The 20716-nt window shown below is 35.6% G+C and overlaps 1 protein-coding gene across 1 annotated transcript; it reads left to right on the top strand.

Moving 5' to 3' along the window:
* Positions 1-7898: 7898 nt before the first annotated feature.
* LOC100232838 (transcription factor MYB90) lies at positions 7899-9357 on the top strand. Its single transcript, XM_002265012.4, is given in 4 exon segments — positions 7899-8180; positions 8269-8398; positions 8518-9045; positions 9047-9357. Coding segments are annotated over 4 exon segments (1032 nt in total). The 5' UTR covers positions 7899-8065; the 3' UTR covers positions 9306-9357.
* The last annotated feature ends 11359 nt before the right edge of the window (positions 9358-20716 follow it).

Genomic DNA, 20716 nt, shown 5'->3' with positions numbered 1-20716 from the left:
CCACTTTCACCACCGCTGCCTCGTCTGACCCAGCACGCTGGAAGCGCTGGTCACGAGTGCAGCTTAAAATTAGCCTGTGGGCCCAGGTCACAGTCAGCTTTGACCACTGTCGTCTGGTCCAGTACCCAGCACAAAACAGAGGTGCTACTTGCTGGAGTTTTGGGCCAAAATGTCCCATATCTAACTACTTTATAAAATTTATGTTGGTCTCTTAAGTGCCGCATACGAGCATCTCAAAAATATATATTTTTTAAAACATATAGTTAAGATCTCATTACAATTACAGTTGAGACTTTATTTTTGAACTAAAGGTATATTTATTAATTAAGACTTCGGTTTTTGAATTGAAGTCATAATTATCAATTGATACTTCGTTTTTAAATTAAAGTTATAATTGTCAATTAAGATTCTATTTTTTAATTGAAGTCTCAATCTGGTTCTTCATTGAAAACTTAGAAGTCTCATAAAAAATTTTCTTGGTAACCTTATATGTTTTTTGTTTTTTCGGAAATTTAAGAATTTGCTTAGCATGGTTTTTTAGAATAACTTTTTATTATTTAAAATAAAAAAACACGAAAATATATTTGTGTGGACCCCATGTTTCGGCTCATACGTTTTTTACTCGATGGCGAACTCAATTCTTATTTTAAAAATGACTTTGTTTATTGGAAAATGACTTGGAGTCGCCACTTATTTTTGTTTTATTTTTAAAAGGGTAAACAAAATAAAAAAGAAGACCCTAAGTGTGACTCTTTATTTTGGAAAAGGTAGTCTGTGAAAAATCAGGTCAGGCTCGGAGGTCAGGTTACTTATTGGGAAGGTACGGTAAAGACCGTAACACCCCTCTAAATCCTTAAAACCGGGTCTCTACTAATGAGATGAAGTAATCATGATAATGGATGAGTGAATCAATGAATACTTAGAATAAAACATGCACATGTGAGAACCAGAAAATGCGTAGACACTGATCAGAGTGAAAGTGGGTACGTAACTGGACAATGAGTTACCATGCGCTATTAAGAGAGAGGGTTAGTACACAATTAAGGAACAATATCATGCATGTCTTAGAACATAATAGATCGATCATGCATAACAATCAAATCAATCAAACGATCAATCAATTATAAAATCACATGTGAGGCTCCCATCAAAACCTAATTTATTTTAGCAATGAATTAATTTCGTAAATTCCATTAATTGGAATCACAAAATTAAATCTTGGCTTATTAAACGTGAAAATTAGAAAATCATTAAAAATAAAAGAGGATTTATGAAAGATATTGGTCGAGAAGGAATGTGGCTACCAAATTTATTAAAGAATGGAAAATATCTAAAGTCAAGGATAGGAAATAAAAATAAAAACAAGGATGAAAACAAAAAATGAAAATAATAATAATAATAATAATAGCAATAAATGAATAAATAAATAAACTGAACGAAAATAGGCAAGTCTAGTTGAAAATGGTACCTAGAATCAAGAAAAAGAGAAAAAAAGTGAAGAATTAAAATCACGTAAAAAAAAACGATGATCCTCGAAAATCAGGTTCTGGAGGTTTGCATGAAAATAAAAGGAGGGGAGCCACGGGTTTTGATGATGGCCTATCAAAAGGTGGCCATGCAAGGGGTCTTGTGCAATGGTGGTCGAATATGGAATACCAATGACTGTTGTGGGTCCAGATGGTATAAAATATCTCTTTCCTTGTGGACCCCTGCATCCCATTCCAGCATAAGTCAGCCCTGAAGCTATCCGATCCAGCTGCTTGGAGCCCTAAACCCTCCTTCGTAGCTCTGATGCCGATATCACCATCTTCTTCTACCTCAACTCTTCCAATATAGGGTTTTGACCAGCACTCCCCCATATCAGGCGGTAGTTGACCACCCCAAGAGTCAAATATTTGAATACAGTGGGCCCCAGATTCAACTTAGAAAACAATGTATTCAGATATTACAAGCGTCAAATGAGAAAGAAAAGCCCTCAATACATTTGGTGTTGTATGACACACGCTTTTTATGATCGTATGTGCCCGAGTTGTACCGCCTTCCACTATACATGTCCCCATTGTTCAAGGTACTCCCACAAAACCCGGAACAGCAGCTTGTCCCCCCACCTCCTTCCTCGGAGCGAATTGGAGAATGGATAACAGGGCCTCTCACCTCCTCTCTGTCTGAAGGAGGGGGTATTTCTCTGCAAGTTTTTTGTAAACAGCCATGTACCTTCCAGCTTAGCGCATCATCCATGCTGGAGGCCGAGTAACAGGCGTTCGCTCCTTGTGACAACCATTGGTCAGAGGTTTCTGCCAAATGACGGTTTGATTCCTTTTTTACAGCTATTCTCCAACATATGCATTCCGCAAGGACAACCATTTCCCTCTGTATTCTAAGGTCGTCCTCATCCTGTGTATAGGCTCCAAGAGGGGAGCAGACAAGATAGCCTCCTGCCTGAGCAACCTGTCTAACTCAAGAGGAAGAATTCAATCTCTTTGAAGCCAATCAATCCCACGACAAGAGCGATGAAGAATTCTAGATAGCATGCCGCAAACCTTCCGAGCTTCTGAAAGTGGAATTGAGATGGACAGCACTATCCATGCAGCAACTCTTACACCGTCAAAATCCGACGTGCCTTCATAAGACGACCCTATCTCTTGAGAGGACTTCTCGATGGAGTAGACCACAAAGTCACCATGATTTTATCCATTATCAAATTGTTAGAAATATAGAATAATTATATTCTATTATATGATTAAAAGAATATACATCAATGCCTTTATATAGGAGGCATATGTGTGTAGTACAAGGGTGTAGTACAAGGGTGCGGTACAAGTGTGCAGTACAAGTACTGTGTAGATCGGCGCTGGACGATCTCAATGGTACCTTCAAAAATGAAATCGGAGCAATATTCGCAGCGGTGATGCAAAGGGCAGTGGTCTGTGCAGTGTGAAACTTCTTAACGATGGCAGCTGCAGGTCCGGAACCCAAGGACGACGACGGGATGACTTAGTGAAAGAAGGAAGTCACACTAATGAAAACAAGACTGCTAAGAAAAAAAAAAAAGTTCAGAACAGTGGCTCTGATACCATGTTAGAAATATAGAATAATTGTATTCTATTATGTGATTAAAAGAATATACATCAGTGTCTTTATATAGGAGGCATATGTGTATAGTACAAGGGTGCAGTACAAGGGTGCGGTACAAGTGTGCAGTACAAATACTGTGCGATACAAGTGTATAGTACAAGTACTATACAAATAACCTAATTGGGCCTATAGCCCATAATATAATATACTTTAACACAAATAAAACAGATAATATATCTGCTTCATCTCGTAGGTATACTTCCAAGAGCACCAATTATGGAGAGTACACTTCACTCCAATGCAAACGATACTCGCATCTCATGATTGTCTTGTGATGCAAATGACGTAAGCCAGGCACTTCGCTGTGGCGGATATGTATCCTGGCTTGCAAATCAATTCCTAGACACCCCTTAAAATAGGATACCCGCATGTCACATAGGGATCAACCCGTGCAGCATACTCATTATTGTCTTGTTCTCTTTCGGAAAAGACGCCAGTAATTATTTGTCTCGAGCGCTGGAACTGTAGAATCTTCTTAGTCTTCGGGTGGTTATTGGCGGAACGGAGGATGGAAGGTGGCGGGATGAGATGGTTTTGTGGGTTTGGAAAGAACGGAAAGGTAGTGAGTGAGAGAAATGGGTATGGATGAAGATTTAGAGAGAGAGAGAAAGTGGTGACGGGTATGGGATTAGCGGGGCATGAAGACAGTGGGTTACATGGTGGAGGGGATAATGAGATAAATGGGTTAAGGAATATTGAGAGATGGCGGGGAAACGGGGTGAGTTGGGAAGTGTTGAATGGAATTATGAGTAAGAGAAATGGGTATGAGGTGGCCATGTTTGCAATGGGGTTAAATGGGTGGCGGATGGAGTGAGTTTAAAGGGTGTTGGAAGAAATGAATGTGGCAAGCATGGGGGGTGGAAAGGTGATGAAGTGGAATGGCTTGGGCAGTTGGCACGAGACGGGAGTGGGAATGATGGGCAGCCATGGATGCATGGTTCCATACATGTATGAGTGAGGAATGAACACATGAAGGTGGTGAGCTCGTGTGGGATCGGATGAGGGGTGATGAGAGAAACATGGGTTCAGTGGGTGTGAAATATGGGCATGGTGGGCTTGAGAGATGCATGTGGTGATAGAGAAAGGAAAGGTGGCGGGAACAAAAAGATGGGTAAGTGGGGTATTTGGGAGGCGCACCATGCAAAAGTGGGCCTGGACCTCTTATGACAATTTCAGAAGATACACTATAGATGGTCTCATAGGATTCTGATCCATGAGCCTTTTTTAGATGAATAACAAGTCGATTCATCAAAGCTGTAAGGGAGGCCGTCTCACCATTTTAATCTTTTCCTTGTATGAAATCACATTATTTTCTATTATAAACGGCAGTATGCTTTGGATTGTGATCGATTTTGAGACTTTGGAATCAAAGGACTGCATTTCCCACATCCCATCTTCATGTTCTACCCTCTTGAGCTCTGACCCATCTCGGTGTAGGATGAACACAGCGGCAAAAACAGCAAGAGTGAGCACCACCGAAACAACTAGGAGACAAGTGACGAAGAACCCTCCAACTGGGATTTTTAACCTCTTGCATGGTGGTGGCTCACTTGCAGTGTCCCCACCACAAGGATTGTTTCCTGAGACTAAGCTCGAATTGATGGCGAAGAATGCTCTGGTGGAAGGTAAACTGCCATGCAAATGATTGTTGGAAAGGTTCACCTGTACAAGTGATTCCACTCTCTCTAAATTTGGCAGGGCTTTGCTTGATGATTGATTCTGAGGCAAGTCGGGAAGCTTCTTACATGATGATAATTCCTCCGCAGCCCTCTGTTTATGTATCTGCAGCTCCACAACTCAATCTAAAAGCATACAGCGGCTCTTCGTTCAGAGCATGATTTTCCATCTTTTGGAATTGGTCCTCTGGCAGCCTTATAGCTTCTCCATCTCTATCAGAACACTTGGCCATAATCTAAATTGCCTAGGCTAGTAGATCAATAATGAAGAACGCCATACCATATACATACCCAACCGTCCCAGAGTTAGGACTGTTTTAAAATTGGCTAGCTCAGGATTATTTCTTGGCTTCATAACGTCGCCCATGGCCACTCCTTACATCACTCTCTTTCATACCTGAATGTTAGCAACACTCCTCATGGCTGAGATCATAAACGGTGTGAAGCGAAGACGGTCTGATTTCGCCAGATTCGACATGATGTTCAACACTCCAAAATGCCAGAAACAGGGATGATAGTGATAAAAAAAAAAAAACAGAGTATATAGAAGAGAAGATGATGCCGTTAAATCCAAGCCCCATTTTGATGAAAATTAAGGAGCTTTCAAAAGAAGCTGGTGAGAGGGTCCGAATGGTCTTATCACATAGACAAACAGCATAATAATCACACAGCTCATACAAGGGAAGACAGAGACCCAGCAAACGAAAACAAGAAGCAGATTTAACACATTAAATGATCAGAGCAAGCATCCAAACATCAACTAGAAGCATTAGTGTGACCATCAAAATAAAATGAGATAAAAGAAAGGTGAAGAACACAAGGTAAGGTATGATCAAACCTGAGCGATTCCTCCCCTGCTTCTTTCTCACGGTCCCTGGAAAGCTCTCCCCTTCCTCCGGTTTCTCCTTGTTGAGGCCCCTCCTTCTCAGCACACCTCTGGTTTTCTTCTCAAAAGCCTCACGAAAAAAAGGTCTTCCCCCCCGTCAAGCCAAAGGAAAATTTCAGCTAAATATCTCCTCCCCCCTGTTCCTGTCTTCTGCAGCAAGCCATCACCCGCTCCACTGTGCACCATTCCGCCAATCCGTCATATTCACCCACCACCATGGCCAACCATCCTCTCTTGCTACACGTCCATGCAGCTGCTTTCAGGGAGGTCCCCCCTTCCAAGGATATAATGAAAAGGAAAGAAATAACAACTCTCACGGGGCCTCACCACAAACCATGCAGCTGCTTTCAGGGAGGTCCCCCCTTCCAAGGATATAATGAAAAGGAAAGAAATAACAACTCTCCGGGCCCTCACCACAAAAGGGGTCTACAGTCTTACAACTAGAATTTTTTTTTTTTGTTTTATGTTTCTAAGAATATATAATAAAGTCTTTTTATATAACATATTTTAATTGTTTTATATTATTTTTATTTATTTTTAAAAAATTATTTTAAAAAATAATTATACAAACATATAATATAATTTAAAAATAAAACATTGGATATAAAATGTTATTTTTAAAAATATTAAAATATGTTAAAAATATTTTAGGTTTTCAAACCGACTTTTATTTTATAAAAAATTATAAAATAATTTTCAAAAACTATTTTTTAGAACGGTTTTAAAAAATAGTTACCAAATAGGGTTTAACCCTCCATTCTTTTTTGGCTTCGTTTTGGTATAAATATCCTCACTTTTTTCTTATAAAAATAATCATTTCTCTTAAAATTATGTATAAATACTTGAGATGATAAGTGACATTTATATAATAAAAAATATGTTATTTTTCAAGTAAAAAGAAGGAAGCGATAAATTCACAAATACGAGGAGTATTGAATCTCTTTTAACCAATTAATTTTTTTACATTCCACATTAAAGCAATAAAAAATGAAGGAACTTTGGTTTTTAATTCGCATTAAACCAATAATACACGCCGATTAAATAGTTTAGGTTTAGAAAATGATATATTTGGAATAACAACTTTTTTTAATTAAGAAAAAAAGAAGATAAAAATGATATTATAAAAATTTCATTAAAGCCTATAATGTTCCCACATAAGTCTAAAAACGTCTTCTTCAATAAGATATCTTATTGCTGCCTCTATATTAAGCTCTTTTTTTTTCTTTTTCTTTTTTCCTTCTTTAATGTCAAAAGGTCTTTGGAGAAAATGATGCATGCAGAATTAAGGAATTACTGGTGTGCAAAATCATAACTTTCTTCTATTTTTATTAACAATAACAAATTTTTTTTCTTAACACTACTAATCAAAATATTCACTTGAAAACTCATATTTGTTATTTTATTAATTTTTTTAAAATATAATAATTTAATATCTACACATTACTTATTTTATCAAAAAATTTCAAAGGTTCAGGTGAAATTTTTATACTTTTATCAATTTCCATCATTTTTCAAATTTTAAAACAATTTTAATTTATATGCAAATTTTTATACTTGTATATATTTGAGGGAAAATAATTGTCAGTGAGGAGAGTACATTGTAGGAAATGACACACGTCCCAAGCAACAGATGGATGGTTGAGAATGAACCCGGTCATTGAATTGACAATAGAAAAAGTTCTAAAATGTATTTTTATCGACGTTACTGGTCAGAAACAAAGTCCTCCGCGAGCCAGAGGCATATCCTAATGATTGTACCTTTCTTCGCTGACAATTCCCATGAATTAGCTGCTGCCACTGCATAGCGGCCATAATATAATGGTAGAGGACCCATGGAGCTTCCCTTTTCAGTGAACATGGGTTAGTCGACAAAAGAAAATGTTAAAGTTGAAAGAGGAGCGGTGGCCCTCAAAGGTTCCCATCACTTGGTTGCTTTTTGTCAAGGAAACAGTGGTATCAGAATCCAAATCTTCTACGTAATGTCCCATTCATCCTACCAATGTCCAAATGAATTCCTCTGGACATTAAAATATGGTAGCACGTGGTTGTCTTCGGGATCACACCAGTTTATACATTTGCACCACAAAATAGAGATTGTTCATAAAGGATACTAGTCAGCAATTAATTCCTAAATTTCGCTGTACATTTATAGTAAGTTGATACATAATGGGTAAATATCTCTTATGACACACACCCTTTGTCCATGATGTCCATCGCATTCGGAAGCCAGGTAATGCACCATAAGAAACGTGTCGAATCAACCAATTAGGGGTCTGGTGTCCGAGTCATGAGATAGAACAGGTTCGAGGTTGTTATATATCAATCAATAATTAGAGAAGGAGCCGGTCTCTTGTGTTGAGTTGACTCGATGAAGAGCTTAGGAGTTAGAAAGGGTGCATGGACCCAAGAAGAGGATGTTCTCCTGAGGAAATGCATTGAGAAATATGGAGAAGGAAAGTGGCATCTGGTTCCCCTCCGAGCAGGTGACATGAAAGAGAAAGGGATCAGTATTAATTTGTGTTTTTTTTACTTCTGTTTTGCTTAAAGAGTTTCGTTTTCTTGAGTTTGCAGGGTTGAATAGATGCCTAAAGAGCTGCAGATTGAGATGGCTCAATTATTTGAAGCCAGATATCAAGAGAGGAGAGTTTGCATTAGACGAGGTTGATCTCATGATTAGGCTTCACAATTTGTTGGGGAACAGGCAAGTCTATAATAACTCAAGTACTAGCTTGATAATGATATTATATTAGTTCTGAAGCTGTTCAGAACTTACAAAAGAGCTGTTCAGTTGATACTTTGTCTGATGTTGTGCGTGTATAGATGGTCCTTGATTGCGGGTAGGCTTCCAGGGAGGACTGCTAATGATGTCAAGAACTATTGGCATGGTCACCACCTGAAAAAGAAGGTTCAGTTCCAGGAAGAAGGGAGAAAAAAACCCCAAACACATTCTAAAACCAAAGCTATAAAGCCTCACCCTCACAAGTTCTCCAAAGCCTTGCCAAGGTTTGAACTAAAAACTACAGCTGTGGATACTTTTGACACACAAGTAAGTACTTCCAGTAAGCCATCATCCACGTCACCACAACCGAATGATGACATCATATGGTGGGAAAGCCTGTTAGCTGAGCATGCTCAAATGGATCAAGAAACTGACTTTTCGGCTTCTGGAGAGATGCTTATCGCAAGCCTCTGGACAGAAGAAACTGCAACACAGAAAAAGGGAACACATTCTAAAACCAAAGCTATAAAACCTCACCCTCACAAGTTCTCCAAAGCCTTGCCAAGGTTTGAACTAAAAACTACAGCTGTGGATACTTTTGACACACAAGTAAGTACTTCCAGTAAGCTGATCCACGTCACCACAACCGAATGATGACATCATATGGTGGGAAAGCCTGTTAGCTGAGCATGCTCAAATGGATCAAGAAACTGACTTTTCGGCTTCTGGAGAGATGCTTATCGCAAGCCTCAGGACAGAAGAAACTGCAGCACAGAAAAAGGGACCCATGGATGGTATGATTGAACAAATCCAGGGAGGTGAGGGTGATTTTCCATTTGATGTGGGCTTCTGGGATACACCCAACACACAAGTAAATCATTTGATCTGATTTAGACCATTGTTATCTTAATGTTTAAGTTCAAAAGTTGTTCTTGCATTCATACTCTACTCCCTAATCATTTTATGTTCCAAAGTTGTTAATCTTAGAAATAAAAACAAAAATAAATAAATATATCAATATGTACAATGGTGGATATGGATGTGAGCAGTGGATGCAAACACAAGCATTGAATGAATAGTTAAGATTAATGAACCCAATCATTTGAAGTGACAAAAGAAGACATTTTAAAATATTCTTAAAATAACAGTTGTGAAAAAACAGTTTAAAAAAATAATTTTATAATGTTTTATAAAATAAAATTTTATTTAGGACCTGAATTGTATTTAACCTATTTTTAAAATAATTTGTATATCTAGTACCTTATTTTTAATCATTTTTCATATTTATATAATTATTTTTTAAAATTACACTAAAAAAAATGCAAAAACAATGAAAAATTATTAAAAGATGTTCTCTGAAAATATATGTCTCCTCATTTATATAAAATTTATGAATTGATAATTGGGTTATTGTATCATCATCTAAAAAATTGGTATCAGGTTGACCATGTATTTAATCTTTTGGGTTTAACAAGCACACCCTCATTTTTAACTATTGAGCAATTCCCATAATGCATTCCACTAAATTTACCTCAAACAAGGTCAGTGCTAAGTTTTTTGGGTGGAAATTTCAAGTATATATTAATTAAACCTCTCAAGGAGAGTTTTTAGGTTCAATGAATGTTTATATGTCATTTTCAAATTCTAAACATAGTTACGTAGGATTCTTAAATATGGGGTTCACACTTTATTGATCCTGAAAAAAAAAAAAAATGGGACACCAAATTAATTTTATTTCCTTAAAATATATGAAAACATTAAAATTATCTTTATTTTTAATCAAAACATTTTTAATATGTCCAATTTCGAAATATAAAATTTAGTAGCATAGCAACTATACCTATTTCTACTTAAAAACTATGCTGGTAAATAACATGGAGTGAGGGTCCAATTTTAACATGTCAAATACCAAGATAGAGGTAAAAGGAAGAAAATTTAATAGATCAAATTCCAAGATAGAGGATTGTTAGTTGACTCGCATTAATGCTACAATTATTATTAGTTGGTGGGTAATAGTTAGGTTGATAAACTCATCATGGATGCCAAAAAAGTTGAATTGAATTGTAAGGACTTGTTTTGCTTTTTCCTTTTGGAGGCATGACTTCTCATGGCATGGATGACTTATTTCTATTTTTAATCAGTAATTCATACATATTTATTTATTAATGAGAAATGTAATGGAGTCCCATTTTTTTTTCTAACGTCCCAGCTATGATCTAAACAATGCGAGTATAAAGTACCATGCATGCATTTACAAGGTTAAATTAAACTTTCTAATTAAATATGAACTTAACACCAAGATAGAATATTAAAAAATTGTTTCGTTCATCAAAATATAATTATAATTAGGTGCAAGCTTGTCATTTCCTAAAATTCACCTACATCCATCTATATTCACCTATAGGTCATTGCACCACCCTTCCAAATTGAGAAAGATCTCATCTTGGGTTAATCTTTCAAAACTTGCATACATTGGAAATCAGAGGCCTATCATGTGCTTGCTTGAAATGCAAATGTGATGGTGCCAATTCCGAAGTATGAGGAGTCTTTGCAAGTAAAGAATCTGGGGGTTCAGGTATAGTTTTCTCAAGAAGAGTGTTTTAAATGATAGCAAAAGATGAGGAGATATGTGGTGAATTAGTTCCAAAAGTGGGATTGATCATTTTCTCTTGAATAAGTGGTTGAAAGAGGCTTGTTTAATATGAGGTTAATAAATTAGAGAACCTCCAAAAATATTTTGAGAAATAAAAGAAAATTGATTTTGTATCTATTTAAAAACCAAATGAGGCTCCATCTTTGAAAACCAATGCACAATAAAAAACCTAGGACTGAGAACACTCATGAGTAATTCCCAACTAAAGCCTAAAAGAAATTTTATTTAAATACCTCACTACAACAAGTATCAATTTTTGTCATGAAAGTGTTTGTCATAAATAAATAATAATTCATCACTACTTAAAAAAAATTTGTCATGAAATTTGTAAACAAAAGCTCATTACTAAAAGTCGTGATCTATGAATCTTTTGTTTCTTCACAAAAAATTAAGTGTTGGTGACCAAATTGGAATATCACTGAACAATCACATTTTATGATGAAAAAAAAAGTGATAGAAAATAACAAAATTTTGACACTTGATCCTACCATTTTGTAGCTAAAAGAGAAATTTAAATGCTAAGGATCAGGGGTCTAATGAGGCTCCTTTTCACAACCAATGCACAATAAAAAAAAACCTACAACTGAAAACACTTATGAGAAATTCCCAACTAAAGCCCAAAAGAAATTTTATTTAAATACCTCCACAACCTTGTAATCTTAAATTCATTTTGCATTTTACATAGAGCTTAATGAAAGTGATTTCAAGTCATAAGGCCCAAGATCCTCAAGAACTTGAAGTAACCAAAAAATAAAATTAAAAATAAAATAAAATAAACCACCTCTAAGTTTCCATTTCAAGAAGAGGAAAATAGGGTTTCTTCCTAGACAAAATAGGGACTCCAATTACTAGGTAGAAACACTATCCATTCATCCCATGATGTAAATTAGTTTTGCATGAAAGAAGCCTCATGGACTCCTCCTCTCAAGCTTAGAAAACTACTCACAACTCAAAATTAGAAGAACAAAGAAAACCAGCTTAGAATCTACAATTAAAATCAACGTCATGATGAAACATGAAGTGCTCAAAATCTCTAAAAAAAAACTTTGAGGAATAAGACTAAAATCAAAGGCTAGTTACATATGAATAATGCGACAAAAAATTACTAAGCTTAAGAAAAGCCAAGAGTTAATAAAGATGTTAGATGAAACTCCTCAGCTTCTTTCCTTCTCCCTAATAACCCAAAATTCCATTTCTAATGGATATGAGGGCTTTTATAGGTCCCAAAATGTTATCCTAAAAGCTCCTCCACTAGTGGCATCTTGTAAAGAAAATAGAGATCCAAAGGTAAGTAGGAAATAGATTATAGAGAATCTTGGATAATTACTATTCTCTAATATAAGGATAATTCCTAGTTGTGATATTACAACTTATTAGAATATCCTAAAAAACAATTGGTGTCAGTCTCCTAAAATAAAGGGTTGTTGTTACAAAACCTATCCTATAAATCTACTTGTATTGAAGAAATAAAATAATAAAACAAAAGCAATCTCCACTTTATGGTCTAGTTTTTTTTTCCTACCCAATTTCATGGTATTAGAGATAGTGTCAGTTGAGACAAAAAAGATGTATAAAACAACCTTCATTGGTGAGTGCAAGGATGCTAGTTTTGAGGTCTTTTCAAAAGTCTCTTAGCCCATCCCTACAAGTTCATCCACTATAGCCTCGTTTTCAACCTTTTTTGAAAATTCTTCCCATCAAATTACAACCACGAAACTAAATAATCAAAGTTTCCTTCAATGGTCTCCATATGCTCTAATGGTGATATGAGGATGAGACCGCCTTAGTTATGTGGATGGTTCAATAAAAAAAACCTAATCCAAGAAGTCTCTCTTTTCCAACATGGGATGAATGAAACTCTATGGTTATGGCATGGATTATGAACCCCATGGAAGAAGATATCAAGGTATCTTATCTATATTATTCGATCGCTAAGGAGATGTGGGATGCACTAACTCTAGCATGCTTAGACATGGAAAACTCAACCCAATTTTTTGAACTTCGAAATGGAGCTCATGATTTGAAACTAGGGGAGTTGGATGTTACCTAATAATTCAATGCCTTGACTCGCTTGTGGCAAGAAATTAATTGATCTTTATGTCCAAATTCCATGGTCAAATCCTAGGGATGCTAAACTTTACCAAAAGTAGGTTAAAAAAGAACGAGTCTGTGATTTTTTGGTAGGATTAAATCCTAATCTTGATGAAGTCAGGGGTTGAGTTCTAGGAATCAAACCTCTCCCATTGATTATTTAAATATTTGTTGAAGGTCAAAGAGAGTCAAGTAGAAAATGGGTTATGATAGGTGGATCAAAACCATCATTACCTGAAGTTTCAAAGTTTGTGGTTAAGAATGGCCTAAGAAGTAAAAAATAAACAATCTTTGGTGTGATTTCTATAAGAAAACAAATCACACTAAAGATTGGTACAGGAGGTTACATGGTAAGCCACCAAATTCAAAGAACAGTAGGGTTGGAAATTGAGATCTCTCTGGTTTTCAAATTTTAGCTGAGATTTCTAACAAACCGGGTCCTAACTTGAAGCAAAATTTGGAGAATGTACATAGTTCTTGCTTACCAAAGAGAAAATGAAAAAATTGTACAAACTACTCAAACCATTACAGGACACCACTACTTTATTACTAGCATAGGGAGGTAATTTTTTCTTAGCTCTTAGTAGTTACAGTAGGGATCTGGAACCATGAGTGATTGACTCTAGAGCCATAGATCGCATGATGGGCTATGAAAAATTATTCTCATCATACAATCCTAGTTTAGGAAGTTTCAAAGATAAAATAGCAGATAGATCTCTTTCAATAGTGGTAGAACTAGAGCTATTAGAATTGGTCCTAATATTGAACCACACTCTGTATTGCATGTTCCAAATTTGTCTTGCAACCTTCTTTCTATTAGTAAGTTGACTAAAGATTCAAAGTGTGGTGCTCATTTCTTTGAGTCTTCTTCTGTGTTTCAAGACTTGACTTCGGGGAAGAAGATTGGCAATGCTAGAGAACATGAGGGGTTATATTATTTAGAGAAGGAAGTCAAATTGAATAAACAATCTCAAACTATGAATTGTAAGTCTCTTTCTAAAGAACCCAAAAATAATGTTGTGGCATCATAGACTAAGCCACCTAAGCTTTTTATATTTATGAACTTTGTTTCCATCACTATTTCATAATGGAGATTTCTTTCAATATGAAATTTGTCACTTAGCCAAGCATGTTCATTTCATTTATTCTCATAAAAAATAAAAGTCTTCATCATCTTTTTCATTAGTCCATAGCAATATTTAAGGCCCTTCATGAGTTAAACCTTTAATGAAAAAAAAGGATTTATCACATTTATTGATGATCACGCTTAGGTTTGCTGTGTATATCTTTTGAAAGGAAAATCAGAAGTAGAGCGAGTGTTCAAAAAATTTTATGTCATGATTAACACCCAATACAATGCAAACATTAAAATTCTCAAAATAGACAATGAAAAAAAATACATTTTAAATATATTCTAGGAAGTTCTCTCTCTAAGAAAGGCATTATTCATCAAATATCCTACATAATAACCCCACAACAAAATGACATTGTTGAAAGAAAGAATCACCACCTTCTAGAAGTAGCTAAAGCCATTATATTCACAAATAATGTGTCAAAATACCTTTAGGGGGATGTTGTTCTTACTATGTTATCTAATAAATAGAATGCCAACCCAGGTTCTCAATTATGAAACATCTTTAACTTGTTTTTTCAAAGCCTATCCTCACAACCCATTTATCTCTTCACTTCCATTAAGAGTCTTCAGTTGTACTTCCTTTGTACATATCCATGGTAATGATAGGAGTAAACTTGACCCCAAAGCTCAAAAATGTATTTTCTTATGATACTCTCCTACACAAAAATGGTACAAATATTACTCACTTGAAATACGCAAGTATTACACTTCTATGGATGTGACATTATTTGAAAATTGACAATTTTTACCAAAAGTTTCCCTTAGAGAAAGAGAGTTAGTGAAGACAAAAATATTTGGGATCGATGTCATTGCTCCTATATCTACACTACCACATGAGCTTGAACAATCATAAACATCTGAGCTTGAACAACCACAAACACTACTACTTGAACTTGAACAACCACAAACACTACTACTTGAGCCTAAACAGCCACAAACACCTTCTTCTAAATCTACTATGACAATAAACAAGGGTTTAATGATAAAGGGAAACTTGCAACTCCAATCTCTTAAGCCAATTGTTTATTCAAGACTAAAGAATACTCGAAAAGCGGAACACCTAACAAACCTCTTACAAATCCATGAATCTAAATCAGTATTAGGTACTCAAACTTCAAAAGGAACATGATCTTGTACTCAACACCCAATCTCCAAGCTTGTAGCCTACAATTACTTGCCATCATCTATTCAAGTTCTTTTAACTAATCTGGTACCAGTGGAAGTTCTAAAAACTATATAGGAAGCTTTATGAATACCGAAATGGAGAAACATAATAAAAGAAGAAATGTTAGCTCTAGAGAATAATAAAACATGGGATGTTGTGGAGATTGATGGAAAAATCCCGAATCTCTCTACTTCCCAACCCCATATTAGATTAGGAACATGCAAAAATATCCTATGCTTTTCTAAATCTTATGCACAACAAAAAAAAATTTCATTTTTAAACTTTATTTGAATTTAGAATATGCGAATGAAAAATGTACCTAAGATTCAGATGTTCCCTAATCAATGCCATGAAAAGAAAATGAAAAATGAAGTCATAGGAAGTCTAAAAAACCCGAAGTCTTCCATCCAATGACTCGAACCTTGATCTTGACACTCTTTTGATGGTGATAGAAGAGATGGTAGAGGCTATGGCTCTTTCTATTTCTAAAGGTGGAAGAAGGTTCTCTAGAAAAAATTACTCTATAAAAAGTTACCTTAACCCCTAAGGTGGTATTTATATGGTTCCCCAGTAGACTTAAGCGACTTAAGCCTTCTAAGAGCTTAGGTCATTTAATCTAGCCCAAAATGGGTCCTAATTGATTAATTAACCCAACAAAGTTTACTAATTAATCAATTAGTTCAATCCAAAGACATTGCTTACTTACTCCGATGCAATCTTGTGTAATTACTAAAACACTCTTATGCACAAAAGTGAACCTAAAGCCAATTCGACCCTTATAACTCGTGCCAATAAGGTATATGAGCTTAAAAGGATTCAACATTCCATTATAAAGAATCAACCAAACTCTAGTATCATATGTGAATAACAATAAGACACCATGTATTCGGGTCTGTGACCTGCTATCAATTGTATTTAGTCTCCCTATGAATTGGTGTTCGTAGTCTAACAAGGTGAAAGCTATCAGTCATTCAAGACTACCTCCACTATCCTTGAGTTATAGATCCTTTTATTGCATGTGCAATTAACAAGTCTTAGTGTTGGGAATCCTAAATTACTTTGTTCTAATGCCCTAAATCTCATAGGGTGCATGTATTTATCCCTAGACATCTATAAATCTATCGTAGTCGAATAAAATGACAATAAAAACCATTATTAACTATAGATCTAGAGATATGTATCCCATACCTAGATCTAGATGTTTTCAAATCAATTCCTATCCATAGATGCTAGAGGCATGTGGCTAATCAGTAACTTTTGTTTCATTAGATTGACTGAAATTTAAATGTTAATTAACTTGAGTAGGATATCGCTGCTTTATGCCCAAGTACTTTCATTTATATTGGAATGAGATGGCTATGTTATGTAAAGCATAGAAGCAGAATTTAATCTGTGAGATAATAGTGTGTTTGATGATAATTTTTTTTCCTTATGTTCAGCCTAACAGAAGTATAGGTGGGTCATAGGAGAACAATAAGGATAATTGGATGCATGTTTCCATGGTAGCAATTTAAAGTGCTTCTGAAAATTTTACAACAGTTTGTAATCTGAACCCCACGAAATGTGTAATAGAATTATGATGGACAGACATTTAATAGTAGGGCATGACATGTAGTTGTTAATGGTGATAAAAAGCTTTATATAGTTGTTCAATTGGTGCATTGGAAATATTCCTATGCATATTTACCTATGAAAAATATACATAAAGCACAAACAGGTTCTTGAGGATGGACGGTGTTCATACACGAACGAAGTAACAAAACTAAGATAAATTGCTAGAATATTATTTTATAGTCAGATGTAACACGTTTGAGTTATAAAAAGCTTCCATTACTTCCTATATTGTTGTTAATATTTATCGAGTAATTGACAGCTTACTTACCAAGGAATTTGAGTTAGGTTATAATTAACTATGTTGAAAACTAAAAATTAGTTAAACATAGACGAACAATTGAAAAATCAAACTAAAATTTCGAACAGAATGTGCGAGCTTGGCATCAATTTGGTAAATCAGGAGAAAAATGGTTACCGCTTAGTATTAAAATTACAATTAGAGCCCACTTCGCATTGATTATACTGAAAGGTTTTTTTTTTTATAGAGTTTCATTAGGCAGTGTTGACATGAATAACACTTATATGAGAATCAGGAAAATGATTCTAATAATGTTGTATAAAATATGTTGTATAAATATGCAAATACTTTTATTAGCAATAAATCACAACAAAGGACATACAATTATAATTACGAAAACGACAATAGTATGATAAATGAATTTTTTTTTATTATAACACAATATAATATGAAAAACTCCTTTAGAGTATCCAGTTTTTTTAGCTTTAACAGTTGATTACTACTCAAAAAGTGCTCTTTGGTAGCTTGTATTAAACCCTTTTAAACACTTTTGAGTAGTAGTTTTGGCCTTTTAACTCAATTGGCATGTTAAGGACCCTTGAAAGCAATTTTAATCACTTTGTGTAAGTTTTGGTGTTTTTGTTAGTAATTTGATCACCAAAGCAATCCAAGATTGAGGAGAGTTATGAGGAATCTTGGACAAAGCTTGGAAGTCATTTGCCAAGAGTAAATCCGGAATGCAAGGAGAAGAAGTTAAGAGAATCTGCCATGAAGCATATTCTTGATGACAGTCGTGGCAGCCACTTTTGGAGCACTTTCTGAAGTCCAATTGATGCATTCTATATACCATTTCAAATCTCAGGAAGTCAACAATCCAATGCTTCAAATGGTGCACAATTTGGAGTTGAAACGAAGAAGTTACAGCCATTGCAAGTCAATCACTCCAAGCTGAAGGAAGCATTTTGCAAAGTGTTGCGAAATCACCCTTTTGTTGCGAAGTGATTTCGCAGCCTTTTTGTACAGTGTGGTGTATTTCCTCCTGAAGTTGCCCGATATATGCCGCAAGTTGGAAGCTGAGAACCTCAAGATGGAAGCTAACTTCGCAGCCCTGCGAGAATAACCTTTTGCTGCGAAGTGATTTCGCAGCCCTTTTGTGTGTCTGCGAAATCTCGCAGACATCATTTTCTCTTGCGAAATGGTCCGTAGTACTTCCCGATATTTGCTACCAACATTGGGAGATATTTTCCATCAGATTTTTGTTGTCTAAATCCCAAAATACTCCTTGTAAGCCACCAATTACAAGATTCCTTAGCTTTTAAATTAGTAAAAAGAGAAAATATCTATGTAATAATTAGTTTTGTATTATGTTCATATATATACTCTTCGAGAGCCTGTTCTCAAAGAGGAGACCCTTTGTAAAGTTTTGAAAAGCAAGTAAAGTTCAGGCCCTTTGTTTTGCCTTACCTTCTCACTTTGTATTATTTATTTCTTACTAAGTTATGCACTCTCTGAGGAATTTTCCCCAGAGAATGAGTAACTAAACCTCTAGTTCCTTGGAGCTAAGGTTGCCGGGGAAGGTTCCAAGTGCAAGAATGCAAAGCTTTGTGGTTTCAGCCATCAATGAAGAGGAAGTGAAATCCTTTAGTGATTTCTATGTTTTTAGTTAACTTAAAACACCTTAGAGTCACCTGGGCCAACACTTGGTAAGGCAAGTGATCTCCAACCAAGGAGATGCACTAGTTTACCCCTTGCGAGCCTCTGGGAGGTGACTTTAAGGTAGGATTCTAGAATTGCCAACACTTGGTAAGCTTTTGGACTCCAAGGAGACATCCATTAGTTATCTCTTGCGAGCTTGAGAAGGGAAGTCCAAGGTTAAAGATCACCTTGAATGGTTAAGGCTTAGTGAGAGACTTGAACCATTGCAAGTTGCATCAGTGAGAGAATAAAAGTTGAAATCTAATTAAAGGATGTATCTGTACAACACCGGTTAGAGAATTGACTATATGTTGATTCTCTTATGCGAGGAAATGAACAAACTGACCTGAGCTATGTCTTTTGCATGAGGAACCTCCCCAGTGAACCTGACCCTCCAAGGAATGTTTTCTTCCTAAGTAATTTCCATCACTTGCTTGGTAGTCATTTTAAATCTAAATCTTTGCCAATCAAAGTTTGTATTTTATTTCTTGAACTAACCTTGAAATGAAACAATACCAATTCACTTTGAATTGGTATCATTTGTAATTTGGAAACTCTTCCCAGTGAACGATCCTAGAGCCACTATGCTATAGTAGCTTTGTCTTTGCTACCCTAGTAAATGGTGTAATAGGTTATAAATTTTGTTGATTACTCCCTCAATCAAGGAGCACCAGCTGGACACGAATCAGCTGAGACACCAATTGGGCATGAATCAACAGTGAGCTAATCAGGTAGAAATGCAAGCAGATGAAGAGTAGAAGATGTTAGAGTGGCAACAATAATTGGAAGCTACTGTCAAGGTTCATGGAGAAGATGAATTTGCATTTTGGCTTGTAATGACGATCTAGAAATTACGTGGTCGTTGCATACCTAATAAAAAAACAATTAACATTGGTTAAGGAAAGTTGCAAAGACAACAAGGGGACAAAAAATGAAACAAGGAAACCCAACAAATGTGGAGTTCAAACTAAAATGTGCATATATGGAAAAAAATGTTCACAATAGTGTATACCACATATATGTGTTATCGTATAAAATTATGTCATCATTATGGTACCAAATCATTGTATACATATCTTTATAGTAATAGAGAGATGTGGATGAAAATCTGTATACAGGGACTATAGGCCATCAAAATTGGTTAGTCCATAATGCTTGGACATATATCTTTGTCAGTGTGAAATTATGATGGAATTGAATGTCAAGTGTTGGTCTTATGGATGAGGAATGTGCTACCTAGGATTGATAAACAACAAAAGTAAGGTAGTAGTCGTAAAGTTAACTAGGGTAGTCCTTAAGATGCAGACAGATAGTACTCGTAAGGTTAAATAAGGTAGTACTTTAGACACATTAAGGTAGTACCTTAGGCACATTAAGACAGTACCTTAGGCACATTCAAGTAGTACTTTAGCCACATCAAGGTTGTAACTTAGATGCCATAAGGTATTACCAAAGGTGAAAAAGATGGCTAACCTATTACAACATAATAATGCCATTCTCAATGAAAGAAATTGTCTATTCAGTGTAATTGCTTCGTTTTTTATAAACTAGGTGGAAATTGAATGCCGAAGCATACATACTAAGGTTGACCATGGTTGTACGTTGGAATCACAAATTAACTACACTTTGGGAAACAAAGCTAGTAGGAAAGTTGTGCTTGGTTGCACGATTCAGGTATTGAATTGTGGAGAGAAAGTGTTATAGTAAGG

This window comes from Vitis vinifera, chromosome 2 (assembly GCF_030704535.1).
Source record: "Vitis vinifera cultivar Pinot Noir 40024 chromosome 2, ASM3070453v1".
In the NCBI taxonomy this organism is placed as follows: domain Eukaryota; kingdom Viridiplantae; phylum Streptophyta; class Magnoliopsida; order Vitales; family Vitaceae; genus Vitis; species Vitis vinifera.
The sequence above is the reverse complement of the archived record's forward strand: the minus strand, read 5'-3'. Positions and strand labels throughout refer to the sequence as shown.